The 26,644-nt window shown below is 36.9% G+C and overlaps 1 protein-coding gene across 1 annotated transcript in view; it reads left to right on the top strand.

Moving 5' to 3' along the window:
- VWA8 (von Willebrand factor A domain containing 8) overlaps positions 1–26,644 on the top strand; it is a 178,177-nt gene that overhangs the window by 42,407 nt on the left and 109,126 nt on the right. The window contains exons 10-16 of the mRNA XM_061457275.1: positions 4,720–4,851; positions 6,114–6,248; positions 6,329–6,406; positions 14,590–14,750; positions 15,883–15,996; positions 23,313–23,481; positions 23,823–23,900. Coding sequence (XP_061313259.1) covers positions 4,720–4,851; positions 6,114–6,248; positions 6,329–6,406; positions 14,590–14,750; positions 15,883–15,996; positions 23,313–23,481; positions 23,823–23,900 — 867 coding nt within the window. The remainder of the gene's footprint in view (positions 1–4,719; positions 4,852–6,113; positions 6,249–6,328; positions 6,407–14,589; positions 14,751–15,882; positions 15,997–23,312; positions 23,482–23,822; positions 23,901–26,644) is intronic.

The following is a 26,644-nucleotide window of genomic DNA, read 5'->3' as shown; positions in this document are numbered from 1 at the left end:
AAAATACCTCATCAGTCATATTTTTGTGGGTTAATTTGTCTTTATTTTTTTTAATATACCTTCTCGTTACTCCTTATACAACTTTGTACCATTATGTCAGCAAGTACACATAATCTTACTCAGAATTTTATTCTGATTGCGCACAACAAATCTTGTTAAGGAGTAATCCTCAAGAAATACAGAAAATAACTGGTTTTGCTGAGGAACTTCTGTTTGTAATGATATTTTAGTAATAGCAGTGCCAAAACTGTATTAAATATGGGTAAGAAATTTTTTTTTGCATTTCAAAAGAAATATGAGGGAGAGGAGTTTGGCAGAAGTAAGATGATTTCTTACTCTACCTTCCTACAGATACCCAAAGAGTGTCCAGCTAATATTTGCAGTTAAATACTTCTGTGTAACAGAATACAATTAATACAGTAATCTGGGAGGTATCAAGAGTTTTAAAATAAATACTTAAAGTGTATTGCAATTGATGGATTAATTTGTGTGAATTGAATAACTTCTTAACATCAGCTATCATTTACAGAAAATTAAAAAAAAAATCATAAAATATAACCTATAGGCATCAGACTTGGAGACAGATATGGGGAAGTAGTAATCTAGCTGATAATGTATCTTAGTTTCAGGAGATCTTCCTTTCCAGTCTGGCTGTTGGAGCTGAGAAGTGAGGTAGCCAGTGGTTAGGCTAAGCTGCTAGTTTTGGCAGCTGTTAGACCCTGTGCATAATTCTTGAGGAGGTCATATTCTGAAGGCACTGTCTTTCCAAACCTTATCTTTAACCTGGGTAAATCTTTTCCTAATGTGCCTCCTTGCTGACTGAGACTCCATCGAGACCTAGGTATTCCTCTTAATCCTTATTCTCAATAATGAATTAATGACTTTTACCTTCCCTGTGAGTTGAAGTAGCTTGTTACAGTGTTAGTCTTGGGTGCTTAAAGATGCTCTGAAATTCAGATCTCTTGTTGAGTGGATCTAGTTGGAATTAAAATCTGATTTGGACTTAACTCTGCTTATCAACCAATTTTTTTAAATTTGATAGAAATGTCTCCTTATGTCAAACTAGTTAACATCAAAAAATCTGTTATGGATTGCACACTAATCCAGGATCAGCAGTGATCTAGAGAGTTGCTTATCATATAGAACATTTGTACAAGTGCTACAGTTTGCAGTATTCATTAGTTCATTAGCTTGCAACAGACAGGACAGAGGTACCAAAAAAACTTGAGAATGATGTGCCTCTGAATACCCTTATTTGAAGTTTCTGCACTTTGGAAACTATCAATTTCTATTCTGATTTTTAAAGAAGAACTTAAACTTAGAAGGCCTTGCAGAGGAAAATACGAGTTGGTTTGAATTCTGGCCTTTAAAATTATTCCATGCTTGCATGAAATACTGTCATGAAAAGTTATTTTGACAGATGAACATTTGAAATGTGATTGCAAAAGTTAAGTAAATATTTATATAAGCTTTTTCTCTACAAGATTTTTATATAAAGAAATTGCTGCTTGCAAGGAAAACAGTCTCCAGTTAAACATTCCCAAACAATAAGCTTAAGCACATATATGTCTCCCGCACTATTGGAGTTTTCTTTATACTACTGCTAGGCATTTATAAATCTGGTCATCTTCATTTAGTCTGAGTTTAGTGACTCATAAGATACTGAACTGTTCTATACTTAGTTCCTCATTGTTCCATAAAATTTTAGTATTTCACTTCAGATTCATCAGAGATTTTGGGGTTTGCGTTTTTAATTCTCACATGCCTTTTGCCTGCCTTTTTTTCCCCACTGTTGGAAACAACCTCTGTTAGTTTTGGTGGTTTGTTTTTTTTTTCACCTTCAAATCAAGAGAATCTTCCCATCAGAGTTTAGAAGCAACGTAGATCAGGTTTGTCTTAATAAATGAGCAAGTCCCTTTTAGCCTACTATCCTAGTGATTAACTTTACTCTGAGGCCATTCTCGATTATTGTTTTTTCATGCCTTAATTGATGCTGTGTTTACTGTCTTGATCTTGTATCATCAGATCGAAGCTTCTTTGTTCCCTTTGACTTATTTTTGTATTATTTTCACACCCACTTTAATCTTAGCTCCTTGTTGAAAACTTTCCCTTGCAATAGGGAGTCTTCAGAGTACATAGGCCCTCTCTCGTGGGGAGTAGGCTAGTAGTTAGAAAACTGGAATCTTTTTTATTGTTGACACTTTTGTTCACTTGTAAGATATTTCTGTTGCAAATTTTGGTCTGAGGAATGATATCTTTCCCTTTTATTTCCTCCAGAGTAGTTTGTAATCTTTGGGGTTTTGCATTAATGAATGGTCTTAATGCCAGTACATACCATTATAGCGGAATCTGTTCAGGCTTCACTGTCTATCCCATCTTGCACTTGAAGTTCTTAGGTTGCTTCTTGTGAAACAGGTCAGTCCTCCTGTTCCTTGAAAAATTCTCTTCCCATGCAGAGAATCTTTAAGAAAGATTAGTTGCTTTTGGATGCCTCTTTTGGATAGCTTAGCTGTCTTGTGGGTTCAGCATAGTGGTTATCTGCAAATAAGTCTCATTTAAGCTCTCTGTTCCTTTGACCAGTCGCATCAGCAGCCTATTCTGTGGTTTCAGTGCTGAGACATTACTGATCACTTAGATACTTCCAAGTAGTCAGAATGCCTCTTCTTCCTTTTTTCTAATTTTTACAGTTTGCCTTTTCTCACATGTTTCTAGGTGTGTAGAATGTGGCCTGATAATTATGAACTGCCAAACCACTTCCCTTATTTGTGATGCCTAGTCTTTTTTTCTTTCCTCTTGAGTCTGAGGCGCTGAGTCTCTTAAGTACCTCCCAAACTTTCTGATACTGAATGTGCTCAAAAGTTGTCCTTCCAAGCCACAAATACTTTTTCCTTTGCAGCTATCAACTTGGACTTTGTGTGGAGGAAGCTGTTTCCAGCTCAGGCAGAAGTATGTTTAATGTGTTGTACATCCATTTCATGCCACACTCTGATTCCATATCTAGCTGTCATAATTCTAAATAAAGAATTATGTCAAGAAGATCTGCCTTAGTCTGAAAGCTACAAACATTTTTGTTTGCTGCTGCTGTTCAGGTGTAAGTGTGGTAATGTGCTTACATGTGATGAATTCAGATTGTACAAATTCAGTTAGGTGAATTCAAGTTGTATAAATTCAGTAATGATCTTCACAGAGACAGTCCTCTTTCAGCATCCAGCATCCTAATTTAGGGTCTAAAAGGCTGGCTGCAGAACCCTCAACAACATTTTAAGAAAACAAACAACCAACCCTCAAAAAACTCAAACCAAAGAACACCTTAGAAATTTTAGACCCCCAAGATCTTTGTATACCAGGTCTGCTGCTGCTGTCTGCAGATCTTTTGTGTTGATGCAGAAGCTGCTGGTGCAGATAATCTTTTTTTTTGCTCATAGTTATTTTCTTTAATTGGTATACAATTAAGGGATTTTAGTATACAAGCACTTTGCAATTTTGTGTATGAGCAGTTTTGGCCTTATCCAAAATGCTATTAACTTAGTAAGAATATTGCCATTTACTAATGAACATAAGAGTGGCTCATTTAACAGAATTATAGTTGGAGCTTTTCTTAGAATCAGTTTTGATACACTGCTCAGTAGCCATTCATGTCATCTGTGGTTGTTTAAATATTTAATGGTATCTAAAGTAGACTCAGCTGTTACAATAAGGATATAATTTGGTGCAGTCCTTTACTGATCATTTATCTTAAATTCATGTTTAAACATGAAATTTTTGTAGCCTCTTGTTCCAGAGTGGGAATTTACAAAATGATGAAGAGCCAAAGTGTTTATATGATTGAATCTCAGTTTTCTTTCTAAACTTTAGAAGATAGTGCTGTGAATCCCAGTAGTGATAAAACTACATGCTTTTGGAGAATTATTTTATATTTGTTACTTCTGTTTTAATTTTTTTTTTTCAAGGATTTTAAGGAGTTGAATAATACTCATTTTCTCTGATTTACTCAGCTTCCACTGGAATAAAGTGGCTCTATGAGTTCAGTAATTTCAGTTACTGGCTCTTTCGTGCATAAACCCCCCAACTGACTTCACCTTCACTAGCAAAATAGACTTCATGCAGGGTATTTTAAATGGCTTCCATGCTTCCTATATCCAGCATAAAATAGAGTATAATGCTTAAAAGAGGATTGGGAAGACAAATGTCCCCTTTTTTTGTCCTTGATATACCCAGAACATGCTGAAAGCTTAATTTGTACAGGATATCCTCAATTTTCATTGTATGATAAGGCTGTGGAGCTAAGTAAACATAATGTTTGATGGTTATTTTTATTGGTAGCCAGATGTTTAAATCTGCAATTGGTTATAATGACCTGCAGAGATAGGTGGTCTATTATTACACATGCTAAAGGCTATCATCTGTTTCTCTTATTATTGTGTTCTGTCAGACTAAGACTTGGCAAAGTCACTGAACAACATTTTCACTTTATATCTGTCGCTACACTCAGAAAAAGTAGATGGTATACAATCTTTTCACTTTGGTTTTAAATGCAAAATATATAGGTCAACATGAATGTGAACACAGGTATGTGAAGTGAAAGTTGAAGTAAAGTAAATGGATTTAAGACTTCACAAGCACTTCAATATACTTCTGGCCTCGTTTTCAGAAGGAGCAGTTTTAAAACCCAGAAAGCTGTATTTAATAATTAATTTTCTTCATGCCCTAATTCTACAGCGTTTTGAGCTTCAGGATTCAAAAAGCCACTTGCTTCCCCGAAGGATTACCAAAGTAGAAAGCACACATGGAAACAAACCCTTCAAGGCTGATGTAACTGTCCAGATTGGTGAAAAAGAAGTGACATTCCAGGTATGAATTTGTATCTTTATAAAACTATATATGTTTTTAGATATTGTTTTTTTTCATCTCATTGAGATTTTGATACACTTGATACAAAAACTCATTTGCACTGAACGTATTTTGGTAGAATAACACATTTTTTAGGTACTATAATACTTAATTATGGATATACAAGATTTTATTGCTAAATAAACTCATATTTTCCTACATGTGATTCATTAGTTTCTTGTGTTAAAAGAAATGCTAAAGAATGGATGAAAGAAAAGCCTCTAAATTTCCTTTTTTTAAATTGTATTAGAATAACAGAGTACTTATGATGCTTTTGGTGCTGCTTTCCCTTTTTTATTCTAATAAAAACAATAGTCTGTCTACACTTCAAATAAAATCTAATGAGTGGTGCTTGGTAATGTTCTGATGGAAGATGTTGGGAAAACAGAACACAAGTAATCACATTAAGAATGGTTAAAGTTTCTTCTGATGAAGTTTTTAGGTGGTGAAATAAGGTTGTATTCATGCAACATGCTGATCTGCAAATTTGAAGTTAATGTTGAATTAGGAGAGTCTAGAATTAGTAGGAGTCAGAGAGAGGTGAGGAGTATCCTCAGAGAGTTTGTACCATGACAAAGTGAAAAGGGGAGCAGCAGCAAATGGGAATTTGTCAGAAAAAGGTGGTTCTGTAGGGACCTGATTTAACTCTTTCTTGAGGAGAAGGTTTTTAATTTTGTTTGATGTGTAGGTGATACTTTCTGAAAATAGGTCTGCAGAATATCTCTTTGGGAACAAGAAGGCATAAGGAATTTGCAGATGAAACGGTTCCCAGACTAGAATGGGGAGTGAAAATAGAGCCTTAATGTGGAATATGACTGAAACTCTGCAAAGTTCTTGTCAAAGTAACCCCTTCAGGATTTTACAATGCAAATTGCTCTTTTTCTTCCATGTTTCTCTGATAAGCAGTTAATGTTGGTGATTTTTATATTTTGTCTTCAGCAGGAGCAGCCTCAAGTTCTTTGCAAACCCCAGTGCTGTAATTCCATTTGTTCACATTTTGCTACTTTTTTTATGAAAATGAGACAAAGGAAGTGTGAAGAAGGTTGTCTGTTAGAAACTGTGTGATTGAATATTTTTTAAGTGAAAGATATGTTTGTTGGATGACAGTCATCAGCAAAATACCACAGTAGTTTTGGAGAAGTGTAACCCAGGCCACACAAAGCCTAGAGTTATCACAGTGTAGCTTATTTAGCATGTTGATTGTATTCTTTTTTTCCTTATAGGTTCCCGCTGGGACTGCGCTGTTAAAAAAACATCCTCGATCAGATACTTTTATAAAGACTTCCAGCCATGATCAGCTGTTGGCAGAAATGATGCAATCCCATATGGTTAAAGATATGTGTTTAATTGGAGGAAAAGTAAGAATTGAAATTTCTTTTCTCCCTCCTTCCCCGTGTTTCTTAGAATGTAATCTAGTTCTTACTTTGTAACTTTTTAGGGCTGTGGCAAAACAGTTATTGCTAAGGAGTTTGCTGATCTACTGGGATACAACATAGAACCTATCATGTTGTACCAGGTAAGTAAACTATGCTTTAAATATGACCTAAAATATAATACACAGGTGTTGATTCTTTCTGTATATTCTCTCCCTCAGTTATTTTAAAAACTGGAGTAGAGCTGTGTATATATAATATAGATACTTTTTAATCTATATAATATGGTTAAAAAATAAAGGTTAGCAAAGATTTCAAAGATAACAGTTTTCTGGTCATTATAGAGCATTTTTTACTCTCTGTGTTAGAATGCTTATCTAAAATATCTTCTCATTGCAGGCCTAAATAGAGGGGATGCTGTGCAGCAGTATAGTTAGTAGTGTTACTGTAGTAACCTAGCCCTGACATTGCTTTTTTCAGTTTTATTGAATTTATTGTGAATGTGTAAGAGAGGTAATCTAAATGTAAGCAGAATCATTTAACACAGTGGTCTTTCTCGTAGCCACAGAGAACTGACAGCTTGTTCTGTGATTTGGCATGACTGAGTGTCATAAAAGATACTTCATCTTTTGTGTCTTCTCCTTTTTGGATTTTTTTCCCCTTTTGAAAGATGATTCTTGCCTTTAGGTCAGAATGGTGACCATTGTAATTCATGCATGTTGAATGCCTCCAGAAGACCTTTTGTTGTTCCATCTTCTTATTTATTTATTAATTTTTCCCCATATGCTATTTAATCTTAAATGGAATTCTCCATTACCAACACTATTTTTTTTAAATTGTAATGGAAAACAGTTTTTTTACTGTATTGAGGGTTTTATTTTTGTATGGAAGTTTTTTAACATTATTTCTCATGTTCCATAAGCTTAATCTTTTTTCTGTGTTTGTTTGGGATTTTTTTAATTGTTTCTTTTGTGAAGATAACCTGATATCCTCTTACATATTTATTTTTTATGATGCCTGACACATGGAATTTCTCTGCCTTTTTTTACCTTCCTGTGTATTCTGACAATTACAGTTGCAGTGCAACTATGTTGCAGTAGAGATTAGAGGTTAAGGTTCCATGTTCAACGTTGTTGCATTCTAGAAATATATAATGAGGGTGGTGTTTAAATATAATGTATGCATATTGCACTCAGTGAATATTAACTTTGTTACTCATAGGTGCTATGACAAACAGACAACAATCTTCCACCTGTAGCCTAATTGTTGCTAAATTATTTATGTTGTGTCTTAGTACAGATGTGGCTTTAAAGATGAATTTGGAGTGAAATGTGCATTAACTCTATTTGAGACACGCACAAGCAGTTGACATAGTCATGGCAGTCATGGGGTAAAATGGCAAGAAGGAAGAACTGGAGAAGTCATAAGGGTGTCCAAGGGCTTTGAAGGTGGTGGCAAGGAGTTTGTTGTTGTAGCTGTGTTTTTAATGAATTGGAAGATGAAATGTCCAGTAATTGAAAAAGTAAGGGCAGAGTGAATGTTTCTACTATAGAAAATGTAAAGTTTGTATTAAAAAGATTGACACAGGAGTAGCAGTAATGGTTCCAGGAGGGTTGGACATGCAGGATAATAAGGGAATTAAGGTTTTGGAGCCGTCAGTTATCTTGGAGTGTGGTAAAAATGGCATAGTGGGGCTGCTGTACATTTGGGGGTTTTCCCTTTGATTTCATCCTGGCAGCACTTCAGGCTTTCTCACAGCACTGGGATATTTTTGCAAACTCCAAGCTCTGTCGTGCTTAACAGCAGTCTCCCACAGCCAGTGGTCACTCAGAATTGTCAGTCTTAGATCTTGATGCATTTTAACCTTGTGACATAAACTGAAAAATTACGAGATTAAAAAGCAGAATTACTTTTCTAGCTTTTCACAATAGAGACCACATATGTAAGGTTTTCTCCATTACCCCAAGGAATGAAAACATTCTCAAATAAAATATGAAGTCGAGAGTCTCCCATGACCTTGTAAGGCAAAATATACCAAATATCACAGGATTTACAGTTGTAAGTGATAGTAGGCAATGCTGCAGAGGAACATAGCATCAGATTTAATGCAATATATTGGTCTCTTTCTTCCATACCTTTGCTGCTTGAAATTTTTCACATGCAGCATGGAGACCTCCAAAGGAAGAAATGGCAGTGGCAGCTGCTTTGGAAGTGCAATGCCATGTGGAGAGAGACACTGACAGAAATGGGTGGTGAGTTTGAAGGGTTGAAACAGATAAAAAGTGAGAGAAAATAGGAAAAATAAATATTACTGATGCTGAAAAAAGAAACACAATCCATTTTATGTTTTCCTGTGATGTTGAAAACCTCCCCAGACAGGATCCCATTGCTTTTCCTTCCCCCTGTATGGCTTCAGCTGATAAGGGCACAGACTCTGGAATTGTATCTGCATAGATAGAAGTTGAACAGATGACTTGTGCCTTTTTCTTATGCTTTAAGGTGGCCAGGTGTGAGCGTATTTGGGTTCCAAAGCTACATAAACTCATCAATGTAATATTACGTTCATAGTAATATACTTGGATTCCCAGAAGCACCTATTACTTTCTGGACAATGGCATATTAAGATAGGAGCATAGTTTCTTAGCCAGAACTGAGTGTCTCCAGTTAGCCTGCATGCTTCTGTCTGCACTTGTCACTGTAAACATAGTTTTGAATCATCCCAGGAAAAGAGTTCTGCAACTTACCAAACCTGCTTAAGGACAGGTACATCCTAACTCTTGTTTTCTTATGCACAATACAATATTGGGTACTCAACAGCAAAATTAGATAATTACTTGGTTAAAAACATGGCCACTGTTTTTCAACATCCTATATTTAATTAGTATGGCTTCGCTGAACAGGAGCAGAAGACTTCCTTTTTGGAAACGTGTAACAAGAGCTGACAATGAAATTAGTTACTCAGTAAACACCTGAAGGGATCTGTAATTCCTACATAAATAAAACCTAGGCCAGGGGGTTGAAGTATTTCACACTGAAGTGAAGCTTTCCTTTGGTTTCACCAGGGTTTGATCAAGTTCAGAGGGGTTTTATAGAGAGGCTTTTTGCTGATAATCAAACAGTATTGCTAAAGCAAATGAAAGACTGTGAGCTCATTGTTTGCTATGAATTCCTGTGTAGACAAGTCTACATAAGATCCACATCTATATCTATATGTATAGATATTTCCTACGTACAGTGTCTTACATAATCTCAAAAGTTTTACAGGAAGCAGTGTCTTAAACTCATTGAATGTAGGAGAGCTCTATATCTTTGGATAAATTTTAAGAATGTATTTGTTTTTCTTAAAATATGAAAAACACATCATAAGCTTTCCATAGCAAACTAACCGGATAATTTAATGACAGAACAAATGTTAAATGTAGTAATTTATACAGTAATTCAGCAGTGAAGGCTATGAGAAGCTGGATAGTGCTGTAAATTTAGCAGGTTTTTCTGCTTTGTTGAAGAAACTGCCATTTTGGTTTGGTTTGATTTGGGGTTTTTTTTGTTTGTTTGGTGTTTTTTTTTGTTTTTGTTTTGTTTTGAGAGACAGCATATTGTCCTAAATCCATTTCTAAAATTAAGGAGGTTTTTATTTGTCCTATGGCTTATTTTTATTTTCCAGTAATTTCTGCAGCACAAAAAATGTGCGGCAGCACTTCTCTTTGGAGTGAAGCAATAGCACTGTTTTTCTTCAGCCTCTGTGCAGAAATGAATTCTTAAATTTTTTTATATATACATGTATATATATTATGTTTACTTTTAGTTTTAGTACTTGCTTCATCATTCTTTCCATCTGAGGTTGATTTAAGGGCTTCAGTAGTTTGAAAAGGCATAGCTCTTTATACTGATTTCACAGAAAAAGCCTCTAAAAGCTTTTATGTTGTGAGGTGAGAATCAAGGGTTCCCAAAGCTTTTGAGTACATATATCATTCCTTATACTAACAGTTGGCTCAGAGAACAATTCCTGTCTCATTTGTGATATCTGACATCATTATATGGATTTCTCATTATATGCAATTCCAGGCAAATTGCTAACAAAGGAAGCTCATCCAGATTAGGAAAGGTTTGTTTTTAAGTTGTTTCTTAATGCAGTTAAGCAACAGCAAATGGGAAGCAGCAGCCAGCTAGTTTTTTGTGGATTGTAGCTAGGGCACTTTTGGTCTAAATTTTCAAAATAAAACATTTTCTTCCCCCCAGAGTTTCAGGGGGAAAAGAGCGCAATATTCAAAGTGATGTTACTACAGTTTTCCAGCAATTTGTTCCTTTTCTTCCCCAGCAAAAACAGTCTTCTAAGCACGTTATTAGTGTTTCTGTATTGTGATGGTTTTGTTTCTAGGATATTTTTTTCTTTTTTGCATGACCTCTTTTTTTTTTTTTACAAATTCCTTCCAATTTTTTAATTTCAGAAATACTAACAAAATGTAAGTCCAAATTGGCATGAAAACCAGGAAACATAGATTTTTCACCTCATAATTGCCAAGAAAGTGATTAGTCGTGTCAACCATGAAAAATGGCTAGGTTGGAGGCTTGTATTACTATAGCTGCTAAAAGGAGTGGGACATAGGTTATGCTACTTGTTTTCTGTCCTAAGCTCTTTTTTTCCCCATACAATCATAGAATCGTAGAATAGTTAGGGTTGGAAAGGACCTTAAGATCATCTAGTTCCACCCCCCCTGCCATGGGCAGGGACACCTCACACTAAACCATGTCACCCAAGGGTCTGTCCAGCCTGGCCTTAAACACCACCAGGGGTGGAGCATTCACAGCTTCCCTGGACAACCCATTCCAGTGCCTCACCACCCTCACAGTAAAGAACTTCTTCCTTATATCCAATCTAAACTTCCCCTATTTAAGTTTTAACCCGTTACCCCTTGTTCTGTCACTACAGTCCCTAATGAAGAATCCCTGCCCAGCATCCCTATAGTCCCCCTTCAGATACTGGAAGGCTGCTATGAGGTCTCCACGCAGCCTTCTCTTCTCCAGGCTGAACAGCCCCAACTTTCTCAGCCTATCTTCATACAGGAGGTGCTCCAGTCCCCTGATCATCCTCGTGGCCCTCCTCTGGACTTGTTCCAACAGTTCCATGTCCTTTTTATGTTGAGGACACCAGAACTGCACACAGTACTCCAGGTGAGGTCTCACAAGAGCAGAGTAAAGGGGCAGGATCACCTCCTTCGACCTGCTGGTCACGCTCCTTTTGATGCAGCCCAGGATACGGTTGGCTTTCTGGGCTGCAAGTGCACACTGAAGCCGGCTCATGTTCTTTTTCTCATCAACCAACACCCCCAAGTCCTTCTCCGCAGGGCTGCTGTGAATCTCTTCTCTGCCCAACCTGTAGCTGTGCCTGGGACTGCTCCGACCCAGGTGTAGGACCTTGCACTTGGCATGGTTAAACTTCATGAGGTTGGCATCAGCCCACCTCACAAGCGTGTCAGGGTCCCTCTGGATGGCATTCCTTCCCTCCAGCATATCAACCGAACCACACAGCTTGGTGTCATCGGCAAACTTGCTGAGGGCGCACTCAATCCCACTGTCCATGTCAGTGACAAAGATGTTGAACAAGACTGGTCCCAACACTGATCCCTGAGGGACACCACTCGTTACTGGTCTCCACCTGGACATTGAGCCATTGACCACAACTCTTTGCATGCGGCCATGCAGCCAGTTCTTTATCCACCGAGTGGTCCATCCATCAAATTGATGTCTCTCCAATTTAGAGACAAGGATGTCATGTGGGACAGTGTCGAACACTTTGCACAAGTCCAGGTAGATGACATCAACTGCTCCACCCCTGTCCATCAGTTCCATAGCCCTGTCATAGAAGGCCACCAAATTGGTCAGGCAGGATTTCCCCTTAGTGAAGCCATGCTGGCTGTCACCAAGCACCTTGTTGATTTTCATGTGCCTTAGCATGCCTTCCAGGAGAATCTGCTCCAAGATTTTGCCAGGCACAGAGGTGAGACTGACTGGTCTGTAATTCCCCGGGTCATCCATTTTCTCCTTCTTGAAAAAGGGGGTTATATTTCCCTTTTTCCAGTCATCAGGAACTTCACCTGACTGCCATGATCTTTCAAATATGATAGCCAGTGGCTTAGCAACTTCATTTGCCAGCTCCTTCAGGACCCGCGGATGGATTTCATCTGGTCCCATGGACTTGCGCACAGTCAGGTTTTTAAGACGGTCTCAAACCTGATCCTCTCCTACAGTGGGCCCAAGGTCTCCGTTCTCACAGTCCCTGTGTCTGCCTTCCAAGGCTTTCATGGTTTCATCAGAGCCTTTGCCAGTGAAGACTGAGGCAAAGAAGTCATTCAGAACCTCAGCCTTCTCCAAATCCAGGGTAGCCGGTTCTCCTGATAGATTCTTCAGGGGACCCACATTGTCCCTGGTCTGTCTTTTACTTGCAGTGTACCTGTGGAATCCCTTCCCATTATCTTTCACATCCCTAGCCAAGGTTAATTCTAACTGGGCCTTAGCTCTCCTAACCTGGTCCCTAGCTTCCCAGATATTTTATAAAATAAGAAATGTAATATAAAACACACAAAAAGGTTACAATGACTGTTACAAATCAAAGTAGGTATTCTGTTTCAAAAGGCAGTATGTTGCCATTGCCATTGCTATTCCCAAAATAAAGGCAAAAAAAAGTAATTCTTATACTCTCTTACCTCCCTTCAAAAGGGAGGGACTTTCAGTGTTATTCTAACACTATATATTTAATAATGTTACAATTTTAATATTGTATATTAAAAATTGGTTTAGATTAAATAAATAGAAATAATAAGACTAGCAAATAGATAAATAAAATGAATCCTTTATACAAACTTCACATGTGTTAGTAAATGATTCTACTTCTTAATGCATCACTAAATTTATCCTCACTAAACCATTCAAATTACAATATAAACATTCATTTTATATTTCAGAAAGTATTTAGCAGCAAAATACACTTCTGAGTTTATCTCCAGAAAATTAATGCATGGTTCTCAAATGGCTGTTTGAATTACAGATGGGCGTTCTACATAAGCATACTAGGCTCCCAATCAGTTCATACTGTATGTTGTTCCATTCCCCTGGAGGTAATCGATCAGAAAGGTGTGTTAGTCAAATATTCAGTATACAGCTTTTACTCTTTGCTGAATTAACACTTCTGATGCAAGTCCTAATAACACTTGCAATTTTCTCTGGCTTTGATAAGAATGTTGCATGTTCTGGTTTTAGTGTAATTCATTAATAAAATAGAAATGAGCAAACACAGCAGTTAAAAGAGAAAAAAAAACACAACAAAAAAAACCCCACCCCCCAAAACCACAACAAGCTCAACCAAGTCAAACAATAATCATGTTTTATGTGGATTTAAATGTGGGAATTTAAATCATACAAATGTGGAAGCACTGAAGGAACCAGACTTTGTCCTGTTATTTTAAGGCTTTTAAGGAAATGTAGAAAGAGGAAATGATTCAGGCTAGATGACGTAATGTGTTCTATTTTTATTCTTTAAAGTTCAAAGGGTTTATAGTTGTGAAGAGGATGTATACAAAAGCTACAGCTACAATAGAAAATACCTTTCTCATCTTCTTTCAGATTAAGTTGTGTTCACAGCTCAACCTGAGGAAGGAATTTCATCTTCCAGGTCACAAACCAGCTATTACGTCTTTGTGGATCTAGTGCTTACCTGTTATAATGGAACATATAAAATGTGTATGCTGAAGGATAATGTAGAGTTTGCCTTTGGCTTCGATTTATCCCTTACGCATTATTTTGTGACATGCTGTATACTTTTAATATTTTGTGTGTTACTGGCTTCTTTCTTACTCTTTTATTCTCTGATGCTTCCACTGCATTTTCCTGCTGAGAGGTGGGATATCATGCTGGTTTGTGTTCAAGATTAAAGGTGGAATCTTTCCTCTTTCAGGTGACTTCTACATGAAATAAATGACTCTAGTTTGTTCTAGGTGTAAATTGCTGCCCCCTTCTGTATACAAAGCTGTGTACAAGTTGTCATGTGCTTGCATTATGTTTAAGGGCAGGAGAGAAGGCTTTTGTTCTGGTTTCAAGGAGATGATATTGGCAGGTCTAGAACTTCCAAAGACTATTTAACATAGTGTATGCCTAGATTTCTCTGTGTATTTCTAATACTCTTTGGAAAAGCAATTGAAGATTTCCTGCTAGTTTTCTTTGGGTGTATTCTCAGGAAAAACAGTATGCAGTTTTTTTAAAAACAGAGCATGTACTTGTCATCGCAGAAAGTAGAGCTAAATATATTCATCTGATGAATTGATACTTACAGGATATGACAGCTAGAGATTTGCTACAGCAAAGGTATACGCTGCCTAATGGAGACACTGCTTGGAGACCATCGCCACTTGTTACTGCTGCCCTGGAAGGAAAGCTTGTTATTCTTGATGGCATTCATCGAATTAACCCCGGCACTCTAGCTGTACTTCAAAGGTCAGGATATGAGCACGGATAAGTTGTTTGTGCATGATTTGTTCATTGAGCACAGGCATACTGAGAAGTAAAGTTCCTTTTGGTGAATATGACTTTCCGTAAGTTCAAGAACACTGTAAAGATCAATCTGAACATTGAAGTTTCATAAAATATATGATGTTCAGTCTTTACTTACTTAAAAGCAAAATAAATTATTTCATATTCTTTGTAAGTGCATAATGCAGGAAATTTCAGCTCTTTGTAAATACCGACTGTAACTCTGAATTGAAGGAAGAGTTCAATTTTACTCTAAACTTAGGAAATCTAAAAATTAGAAGTATTTACATAACGATTTGAAAATGCAGGATGTCAGAAGATGTTTGAAATACTTTTCATTCTGCTTCTAAATGAAATGCAGTCATTGCAGTTACATGTAAAAGCGTACTTTATTTTGATTGCAAAGAATGTTTTCTAAACATTAATTTATCCTGTATTGAATTATGAAATAAACTTTGCAGAACAGTAGTAATAATAGCAAGTACTATGTTAATCTATACCGTCAGGTCAATTTTTTTCTGCTATTGCATGTTCCTGCATCGTATACTGCAAATTTAAAGGACAGCACCAGCCTTCAAAGCAGGTTTTAGCAAAACCATTTTGTGCCTTGTCTTCGTATACATATACACAGAAGGTTAGAAGCGAAAATTATGCTTGCCTTCTTTTCCCTTTCTAATCAGTTTAGCTTTGCTTTCTGGTTTCTAATCAACTTCTGCACAAAAAAAGTAAGAGGTGGGTATGTATGTAGGCTAATCATTGCAGCCAACTGAAATACATTGCTTCAAGAAACAAATCGAAAGTATATTACTTGGTACAAGTATAACAAAATGGGCTATTTCATGCTATTTATGCACACTCTACTGGTAAGACAGAATTTTTTTTTCTTCTTCTTACCACATCTATTTAAACTAGGTTGACTGACTGACTACGTGCTGAAACTGTTTACTGATGCATATTATTTTACCTCCACACCTAGGTGCATCTTAAATTTTCTTTTTACTATCGCCCATGTAGGTTTTAAAAAAGCATTAGTTGATATATGCATATGTAAAAGTGATCAAAGGCTAGATAAAGCTTATTCTTTATTTTCAAACAGACTAATACATGACAGAGAATTGACCCTCTATGACGGCACCAGATTGTTAAGGGAAGATAGATATCAAAACTTAAAAGAAGAATTACAGATTTCTGAGGAGAAACTACAGGAAAGGTAAAGTGTCAGCTATGACTATCGAATGCAAACAGAATTTCATCCTGTAAAAAGCTTGATTTTTTTTTTTTTTTTAATTTTATTTTTTACAAAAACATCATGCAAAATGCTTCTCTATTAAATTGGTACCTTCTAATCACTAAGAGAAACATCTTTTAAACATCAGTTTCCTCATGAACTTTCTTTCTTTCTATGGCATGGGAAAATTATATCCTGTTTAGAGTGCTTGACCTGAAAGGAAAACATTCAGTATCCTCTAACAGAAGGAGTTAGACATTGAGGAGCAATTATAAGTACATAAAAACATAGTATTTAATATATACATAAAACATAATATTTAATTTTGGAATATTTTGTTACTACTATTAGAAAATAAAGCTAAATTGAAATGAAATAAAACTTGTTATTTTCTTTTGCCTCATTAGCTATAAAGCTGGTATATAATTTACAACTAATATGGAGCAGGAAATCCTAAGGATGGGTTGGGACCCATTATGCTTACTCTTTTTGTTTCTTCACTTCCACTTGTCCGCTAGAAACATTCCACAGATAGAAAAGTTTTTTAGTCCTTTGAAGCTATACTTGTTACATAGTCAAACATTGCCGACCAGTTGTAGTTAATGGGAGGAATATCACTGAGTGTACATCAAAAAAATGCAACCTAATATTCAGTAATACATAAGGAACTAAACATACTGTGACTCTTAAATGGCTCTGATCTCTGAAAAAGCATCCTATGATTCTGTGGCAGATATCTGTGCTCGTATTTACACTGCAGGGTGTGCATATGCCCAAACTTTGAAAAGGCTTTATTGCTTATAGGAGGGATGCATTCATGATGTGCTACCCTGTTTCTCTCAATTGTCTCGTTGAATACAATTTTTTTCATTGACCTTCATAGTCACCCTTTAGGAAAGCTGTTTTTCTTTAACTGTTTTGTTTTGTTTTTTTTTTTACTTATTCTTTCTAGTTCCCTTTTGATCCGGAATACTGGGGTTTTTAAAAAACACCACCACCAAAAATAAACCAGACACCACAACAAAGCAAACTTTTATTTTAGGTCTTCCATGCCATTTATATTGATTTTTTTTTTTTTTTTTTGTAGGTATGGTGTAATCTAGGCCTACTTTTTGTACATAATTAGTTGAAGTCCTCTGTGCTGAGAATCCTACCTTCTCCTAGGTGAAATGTTCAATCAGGCCCTTGTTCAACTTTCTTCTGTATTGACATATTCAAAAGAAGCCAGGATAAAGCAATGTAAACTTGTATCCACTCCTTTGGTTTTGGCTATGGGCTGCTTTGGCATCAGTGAACCACTGCTCTGTATAGAGGGCACTGTTCTTGTCAGCCCTTAAGGAACTGAAGGTATGCCAGGACCTCATCCTGACTTTGGTCCCTTACATATTCTGAAAACATCACAACCTTTCACTGGCTCCCAGATGCAATGTCAATAGTTGCTCTTTGATTCCAGGATTACATTCCTCGCTGCTCCTTGCCCTTCTCAGCAACAGCTACTGCAAACTTCAGTACTGTTGCAAAAGATCACCTTGTGGAGATTTTGTATAGAATATGTTGTACCTTTAATTTATTAGCCATTAGCTGGGCAAGTTCTTACTTCTGAATCATGATTGGAAGATGCTTTCCATATGGATGAGATATGTTGTCTCTTTTTTAATGTGTCAATGGCTGTGGCTAGTGGTCTTAGATACATTTCTGTTAGAGAAAGGTGAATAGAGAGCTTTCTTATCCTGATTTACTGCATTTGACTAAAGTAATTTCAATACGGTTGCTCTTTGCCAGTACTGCAGAATATATGCTATTATTCCCAGCTCTGCTGGAACAGAATCTGGGATGTTTGATGAGTGACACATTAAGACTACTGTTAATTTTCCAGTGAGGGAGTTCCCTGTGGAAAGTGGTTTCAAGTTTTGAATCAGGATATTATTCTGACTTTCCTAAACCCCACTCATTTAGCCTTAATTCTTTTTTGCATGTTGGGAATCAATATGGTACATAGAATACATATAAAATGTTACTTTTGTAGCTTAATTTTGTTATTAACATTTTTATTATCTATCTGATGTCATGTACTAATGTGGTTCTTATGAGAAACTGAGGAAGAGTTAAAAACATGCTGAGAGGCACGTTAATGATTCAGTGGAAGTGCATGACAGAGTTTTAAATGTCCAAGCAGTTAGGCAGGAATTAAACAATGTAGCTGAAAATAGTCATAAACAGAGGAAATACAAGATCAAGAGTAAAATGAGTGTTTCTGGAGCAGTAGAATTTGAAAGAAAACAGCCAAAAAGCTTTGTTAGGAAATTATTAAATTAGGAGGGCAAGGCCATCTTCAGGATTTCAAGAAAAGTGATAGCTGGAGACTGGAAAGCAGCTGTGGTAGAGAAGATCTGATACCTTACTGTCATATGTCAGAGAAACCAAGAACATGGTAGTACATAATTCTCTCCACCCCCCATTCAGGTCAGCTTAGCTGTGCATGAGTATTCTTGATTGTAGAGAATATTTGTAGTATAGTTTGCAGTTTCTGTCTTTTGTGCTGCTTCTAAGCATTAATAAATACAAAATAACTCACTGTTACTCTGTTTCCTTAATTTAAGACTCGCTAATGAGGTTGTCAGATGCTGTTGGAAGTTACATAAACACAAATATGTCTTTCATACTGGAAAAGAACAACTGGTCATGCTTTTTCCTAGACTACTTGGACCGAGTACTTTGTGAATGGAACTGAATAACAGAATTTCCATTTAAATCTGTGATAGAGAAAAGGAGTACAATTCCTAAGCAATGAGCCAAAACTTCTGTAAACATTATTTTTAGCCTCTGTCTGTAAAAGGATTTGACACACCTAAAGATTTTTCCAATTTCTAAGAAGAGAAAAAGGTTGAGATACTGGAGAACTTTTGGAGATAATGGAGTAGTTTTAGGGGATCCCTGCTTTAGACAAACAAAACACATTTTGTGTTAAGCTTTCATGCTGTTATATGAAAATATTTGATAGTAAAAAAAAAAAAGTTTATGCTTCAATAATATTAATACTTGTATGTGTAGTAAAATAGTAGAATACTGCACAATCCATCCCTTTATTTCCAACCCTGATAATAAGTCAAGAGTTTTTAAATAAAGGAATGGTACTTCAGCTCGTACTATGAACTAAAGAAATCATGTGCCTTTTATATGAATGTATTATAGTCGAAAATGTAAACATGCTTAAACCATGGCATTGTTGTGAGCAGTGCTGGGCAAAGAGGTTTGGTTTTCAGATGGCTTTTAAGTTTTGCAAGTTAGAACACTATTACTCATAAATTATATTTTTGGGCAACATAATTTAGAAGTTGTATTACCTTTGTAAGAGCTGTTGAAATAGATTATATTAGTCATTGTCACTGCGTTATATGTTCATTGTTCATTATCCACTATTATTTCTACATCTGTTGTGTCTACTAGAATTTTTCTGAGAAGGGCTTCAGACTGGTGGGTGCAACAGCTCTGCCTGACAAATGCAAGCAGTATGTTTGCCTTTGTGAAATTTTGGGATACTCCTTGGCCTGCTGAAAGTGTTTAAGTTACAGGTAACTAGGAGTCAGCACAGAGTACTTTTTCTTCTTTCTTTTGCCACTTTGGCTGTGGAGTTAAGTTAGCAAACTTTCACAGTAAAATGAAATTCATTCATTTGAGGAAAGGAAATATTTTTGTTTATGAGTTTGCAAGAAGAAAAAATAAAAACCTGCCCTTGAGGAAGTGACAGATGGTCCTTAAAGATCGTCTACATAGAAGGAAATTATAGCTGCCGATTCCTTATTTATATAATGATTGTATGATTCATTTTCCTGAACAGGTTCACAGATTAAGAGAAAATGCATTCAATTATTGTGCATATCCAAGATTTCTACATGGAAGTTCTGCAGTAATCATCCTTTACTTTACTGAGACAGATACTGTGAAGGTAGAGCACTGGCTTTACAAGACAAGCAGTGAAGTGTTGGTTTGTCTTATGATGCAGTATTTTAACCTATTTGGATGGATATCCCTCCCCACAACACACACACATGCACAGTGATGGTAAGGCCACAGTGTGGTGAACAGAAAGGCAGCTAGTACAGGAAAACGTGGAAGTAGGTATGTAATAGGATTGTTCAAAAGCTAAGAAATCACTCATAATGCATGGGTGGTTTTAGTGCCCTCCAGACAGTGGATTATTTTCCATGTGATTAGTTTGAAAGGGAAAACACAGTAGATGAGACAAATGCAGAATGTGGCAGGGAGTGAATTTAGCAAGCAATACAAGTTTTTAATTCCTTACATTTTCTAGCTTTTACTTCATTTTTTTGTTTTGGGGTTAGATTTTGTGTTGTTTTTTTTTTCCAGTTTAGTGAATTTTCAGATTATCTGTGTATTTTAGATGGTGTTGAAATTTAAGAAAAATTGCAAAAAAAACAATAATAGGTCATTGCAGCCCTAGTATTAAAACAATTACAATAATAGGTCATTGCAGCCCTAGTATTAAAACAATTCCCAACTCATAAAATTTGATAGAAAATGAGATTTATTAAATCATGTTATGGGAAGAGAGGGCCAAAATTAGTTTTGCAGGCTGGTATCAAGAATGCTGTTCTGTTTGTTTTTTTTTTACCCTTAGGAGAAACTTCAATTGCTCAGACCATGTATCAATAACGAGCAAATCTTTCTCTAAAGTCACCCTGAACAATCTGTGTTCTGAACTTTCTCTCAAGAGCAGTGGTGGTAATCCTTGGTTTGAATTAAACATTGATGTCAAAAGAATGATGTGCATATTATTAAGAAGGCTCTGCTGCCTGTGTTGTCAGTAAACATTTAATAGAGAAGGATAAAGACTCTTTGTATTAATCAACTATCACTAAATCTTCCCACTGTTTGAGGCTCATTAATTTAAAAGGTGTCATTTTTTTTTTACAAGATACAATTACTTGAATTTCCTCTGCAAAGAACACAAAATGTCAAGGAGTTATTTCTTACAAAATATAGCTTCATATAGGAGCTCCATATTATGTTCCTTCAGAGGCTTGATCTATAATACTGTGGAACAATCTTAAGCTCTTCAGTTGTGCTAATGGAAGCTGGGAACTTTCAGAGCGTTGCACGATTGGGTTATTTATGGTATTTAATAATACACTTAGCTTGACATTTACATCACTGTAAACATCAGTCCAAACAATAGTCTTTTGAAGTAGCCAAATAGTTTTACTCATATTTGCAAACTGGAAACCTACAGCAGTGATGGTGTGATATGTCCAAATCTAGAGAGGACATCAGTGACTTTAATAGATATCAGCAAGTCAGCTTGCCCTGACTTTGCATTGCCTGTCCTCCCGCTTTTCCCTCTCTGGCTGACTTCACTATGCCCTTTGAGTTAGGCAGTGACACGGAGGTATAAGAGAAATGTCTTCCGTTGACTAGGGAAGGCTGACTGCTTCTTGTCTTCCCTTATAGTATTACAGAGGGACCAGAATTTCTTTGTTTGAATTTGGTGGATTTCTGCAGGAGTCTTCTTCTCTTTCTCAGCAGATGGGGGATTGGTAATAAGTGGAGAGTCAGGAAGTATGTGTATTTATCTTATCTAAGAAAGTTTTAATAAGGTTGGCTAATGTTCCCTGACTTTCTTTTACGCTTAGTGACAATGACATTCCCATTGGATCCTCTTTTATGTGATGTTTTTAGACATCTATTTCTATTTTTATCAATCAGGGAGTAGCTTCTAGGCTTATGACTTTCAGCTGAGAATAACTCATACCACCCCCTGTGTTTGCTTTGATACAAGAGACTGCTGTAATCACTCCGTTGTATCACAGGTTTATTGTTGTGACTAACAGATAAGCCAACTATGAGTAGATTTGTTAATTTATGTTTAATGGTCATAGTCTGTTTTCTGATTCCCTTGCTCATGCCATCATTTCCCCTCTCAGTTTAACCAGGAGGAATACTTGCCTCCAAGTGTTCTGATTTTAAATACAGTCATTTAAATTAAATGATAACAGGCATATCTAGAAATATAAGCTGCCTAATTAAATTTCACTTGCTATTTCCAAATTAACATCTCCTATTTTAGTAAGAGTACTGTGAAATTAATTGTTGAAAACAGGCCATCCTTGCACAGTTTGACTGGCTTTTGTATCTGACGTCTAACTCTCTGCTGTTTCTAAAGATCATGCAATTGTGCTGATTGAAGAGTACCACTAAATTTCCAGTCCAAAGAGGTGGTAACATTACATAGATGAGGGAGACAAAATACGTGAACAAGGCAAAGGTACTGAAAACCAAGACAATGGTCTTCTACTGTGCCAACACATTCATCTAAGAGTGTATTATGGTGCTCACAGTAAGATCCCATTATCTTCAGTGGATTCAAATAGGCAGGTGTCTAGGAGACTGTTAGTCACTAAATCCTGCAGCGTGAACTAGGGGACACTGACTGAAGCTAGCAGATCAGTTCCATAAAGACTTAAAAAATAGTGAAAGTACCTTTTACAACCATGAACAGTGTATATGTTGCCACAGGAAGCTGTGGAGGCAGACAGGATGAAGAACTTCATAAAGGGATTAGACAAACTTGTGGGTAAATGAACATTAAAGCAATAGAGATCCACCCTCCAGTGTCTTTGAAGATGTGATTGTGAGTGCTGGGAGAGCATGAGGGGACAGAATACTCGTAGTGGCTAGGCTGATGTGCTTTCCCCATGGAGTATCTCTAGCTGTTGTAATAAGAGACAGAAAGTGTGGTGAGCTGGGTAGATTGAAGGACCCAGCAGGGCATTTCTTAAGTTCTTTCAAGTATTAATCTGCTGTTGGAACAACCTGTCTCCTCATGTGGAGTCTAAAACAAGGCAAGGGTGGAGTGACTGGTTTGAACTTTGAAGTATAATTTTCAGGAATTTTATGAAGTCGGGTGTATTAATCCCATCCCAAGAGTCTAGGTGATTTTTCCAAGGGCCGCAAAGAGCATCAGTAAGGGAAATGTTCCTAAGCTGTTAATAAATCCATCTCTTCATGATGGCCAGTATCTGTGTCATCCTTTCTGTCAGCCTAATCGAATAAAAGAAGTTACTCATTACTACAGCTCTGGCAGATCTTGTTCCATCCCTGATTTGCCTGTGAGACACCCTGCTTTAGGTAAAAAAACCTTGTAAAAGTCCATCAGATGAGTGAGATGTGTCTATTTCAGACATACAGTGATTTAATTCCTTTTTTCACCTGTTGTAAAAACTGAATTTGCTATTCACTGTTTAAGAGAGGTAATGCATTTATAAACTCTTTTTTTGCAGGTCTATCTTTCCTATCCATCCTTCTTTCAGAATAGTGGTCTTAGCAGAACCTCCTGTCATTGGAAGTAGCACCCAACAGTGGCTGGGTCCGGAGTTTTTGACACTATTTCTTTTTCATAATGTTCGATCTTTAAGTAAGAGTGAGGAAATTGAAGTTATAAAAAAGATGGTAAGTACGTTCAATATTTAAGGCACTTACAGACTATTGCTAACTGAACATGGTTATTTATTACATAAAAAATATTTTGCTGTTTCTGCCTAGCATAAATGTCTTCATTTTCAAAGCTTATGAAAGCAGCATATCTGCTTATCTGCGATGATTTTGATATAAATTAACATTCTTTCTGTGATACTAAATGATGCTGTAATAGAAAAAATGTTCTTTGCCAAAATTGCATTCCTTTCTGGTTGATGTACACTGCGGTCACTATGCTTATTGCATCTGTGTGTAGCTGTACATGGAACTTGCATATATTGCAGTAAGATTAATACTGGTTTTTGTTCAAGCAGATTCCAAATGTACCCAGTGTTGCTGTGGAGCAGTTGTTGTCATTAACACACAAGCTTCGGGAGACAAATGACACCACAGTGAGCCCTTTTCTTTTGTCTGGGATTGGTTTTTGGTTTTGTTTTCTTTTCAAATGTACATTCTCCTGCTGTGAATGATCTGTTTTAACAAAGGCTGGGTGAAGCTTGCTAAGCTATAGTGTTGCTTCAAAGGCTTCTGGCTCATTTTAGACTCCACATGGGGACTGGAAAACCAGCCCCAGAAAATTATTGCTGGCAATTACTGTACTGCGTACTATGAACTTTTTTTTATTTATGATGTTCATTTTTAGAATCTGCATAAGTAAAGCTTTTAGGAAATTGCCTGAATCCCAGAGAAGCCAGGCAGAACAGTATATGTTGTCAGTGGGTTTAGGTACGTGGCTCTCAGTAAAACATGCTTGAGCTGCCTTTTGAATAGGTGTGGGTATGATCATGTGTGTCCAAATATTTTTTGATCACTTTAATCACCAGAGCTTCTTGGGCAATCCCAAGCACAAATACAGGCTGGACAGAGCTGGACAGAAACTGATTGAGAGCAGCCCTGGGTAGAAAGACTTGGGGGTGTTGGTTGATGAGCTTCTGCTCAACATGAGCCAGCAGTATGTGCTTGCAGCCCAGAAAACCAACCATATGCTGGGCTGCATCAGAAGGAGCGTGACCAGCAGGTCAAAGGAGGAGATTCTCCCCCTACTCATCTCTCTTGAGGCTCCACCTGGAGTACTGTATCAAACTCTGGGGCCCCCAGCATAAGAAGGACATGGAAGTGTTGGAGTGAGTCCAGAGCAGGGCCATGAAGATGGTCAGAGGGCTGGAGCACCTCTCCTAAGAAGACAGGCTGAGAGTTGGGCTTGTTCTGCCTGGAGAAGAGAAATCTCTGGGGTGACCTTAGAGCAGCTTCCAGTACCTAAGAGGGGCCTACAAGAAATATGGTGAGGGACCTTTTACAGGGTCACATGGTGACAGGGAATGGGGGAGTAGCTTTAAAGTGAAAGAGGGTAGATTTAGATTAGATATTAGGAAGAAATTCTTTACTGTGTGGATGGTGATGCACCAGAAGAGGTTGCTGAGAGAAGGTGTGGCACATTCCTGGAAGTCTTCAAGGCCAGGCTGGATGGGGCTTTGAGCAACCTGGTCTAGTGGAAAGTGTCCTGCCTATGGCAGGGGGATTAGAGCTAGATGGCCTTTTACATCCCTTCCAACTCAAACCATTCTGTGATTCTATAAACTCTGCTGCATTACTGCTACAGGCTATTCTATTAAAGCAGTCTTGTCAAGAAAAGTAAGTCCTGCTTACATAGTAACCACAGAATTCTTTGAAATCATGGTGGGTAAAAAAAAAAACAAAACAAACCCAAATTATTTTTATGGCTACTAAAATGCTGGATGTTTTTAATGTAACTAAAATGTACATGGAATCCAGCAGTTTAACTGGTATGCAAGTATAATCTGTTCCCCTTAGTTTTATGATTCTAGCATGGGTAATAGTTTTTACAGTATTACTATTTAAGAAGCTGAGAGAGGCTGTCATGCTTTTATGATCTTTAAAGTAAAAAAATTGACTGCTGACTTTTGGGTACACCTTTGGGACTTACTTCCTACAGCTAATGTATAAATATATTGTTTTCGGCATACTTGGAGACACAGCATGCCTGAACAGACCATTACAAAAATCCTTTCTATGCATGCGAATGTCTATAGCATTGTGAAATACCTGTGTGAAGTATATGATGTTGGATGAGAAGTGAGTCACAGTATGGACTGAGGGAGGATTCTTGTAGATGAGCAGTGACATGACACATGTTGGCAATAACACACCTGTGTGGAGAAATTAAATGTGTACCTTAGGTAACTCAAGATTATTTATAGAGTTGCCTAAGTCTGTAAACCTCTGCCAGAGATTATCCTGAAATATTAAGCATTGTTTAAAATTATTCTATTAACAATAGAATACCTGTAGACTATTCAGCCTGTGGGCGTTGTCTGCATCATTGCAATTGTTTGCTTGATTTACAATAGAATCTAGAGAGTACTGTCCAGATCCTCTTAAATTAGGTGCCTCATAGATACATAATAAAAAAACTGACACACAATTTTGAGTTTACAGTTGTTCAATATAAAATATTAAAAAAAAAAAGCAAACCAGCAAAAGAGAGGAAGTTTTGTTCCCAAAACTTTAATTGCCAGTTGCAAATATTCAGAAGATGTAATATATTCCTTCCTCTGTGGCCTGTCCTGTATTTTTATTTATTTCAGTGCAGGATGTGATGCTGTATGTTATTTAGACTTTAAAATGCCCGTGTCCTTAGAGATAAGATTTATCAAAGTGGCACAACGTACGAAATTTACTACCTCAGTTACTATGCTCAGCTGCCATTCTCCATTAGTGTAGTCCCATAGCTTGTAAGTTAGGAGGATTGCTTATCTGCCAAAACTTACTCTACTTGGGAACTTTTCTGCTGTTTAAAATAACTTTTGGAAAGAGAATGTAATCTCGTAAGCCAGCGAGGATTCTGGCTAGTGAGCAGGGATAACAAGGATACAGCACTCACCCCTCTCCTTTGCTCATGCTTCACACATGGCTGAGTAGGTCTTGAAAAAACACTTGAAATGCCATCACCTATATTGAAGTGTCCATAATGCTGGGTGATAAACTACAGTGGTTCAGAAGACAGTTAACAAATTCCTGACAACAAAAGCAGAAGGAGCAACAGAAGTAACCTTTGCTGTTAGTCCAGTCTACCTAATTCTTGCTCAGAGCTATGCTGAAAAGTATTATTTATCCT

Source organism: Pezoporus flaviventris, unplaced genomic scaffold, assembly GCF_033815535.1.
Source record: "Pezoporus flaviventris isolate CSIRO_AGI_PZ_B2104156 unplaced genomic scaffold, CSIRO_AGI_Pfla_v1 ptg000025l, whole genome shotgun sequence".
In the NCBI taxonomy this organism is placed as follows: Eukaryota; Metazoa; Chordata; class Aves; order Psittaciformes; family Psittacidae; genus Pezoporus; species Pezoporus flaviventris.
The sequence above is the reverse complement of the archived record's forward strand: the minus strand, read 5'-3'. Positions and strand labels throughout refer to the sequence as shown.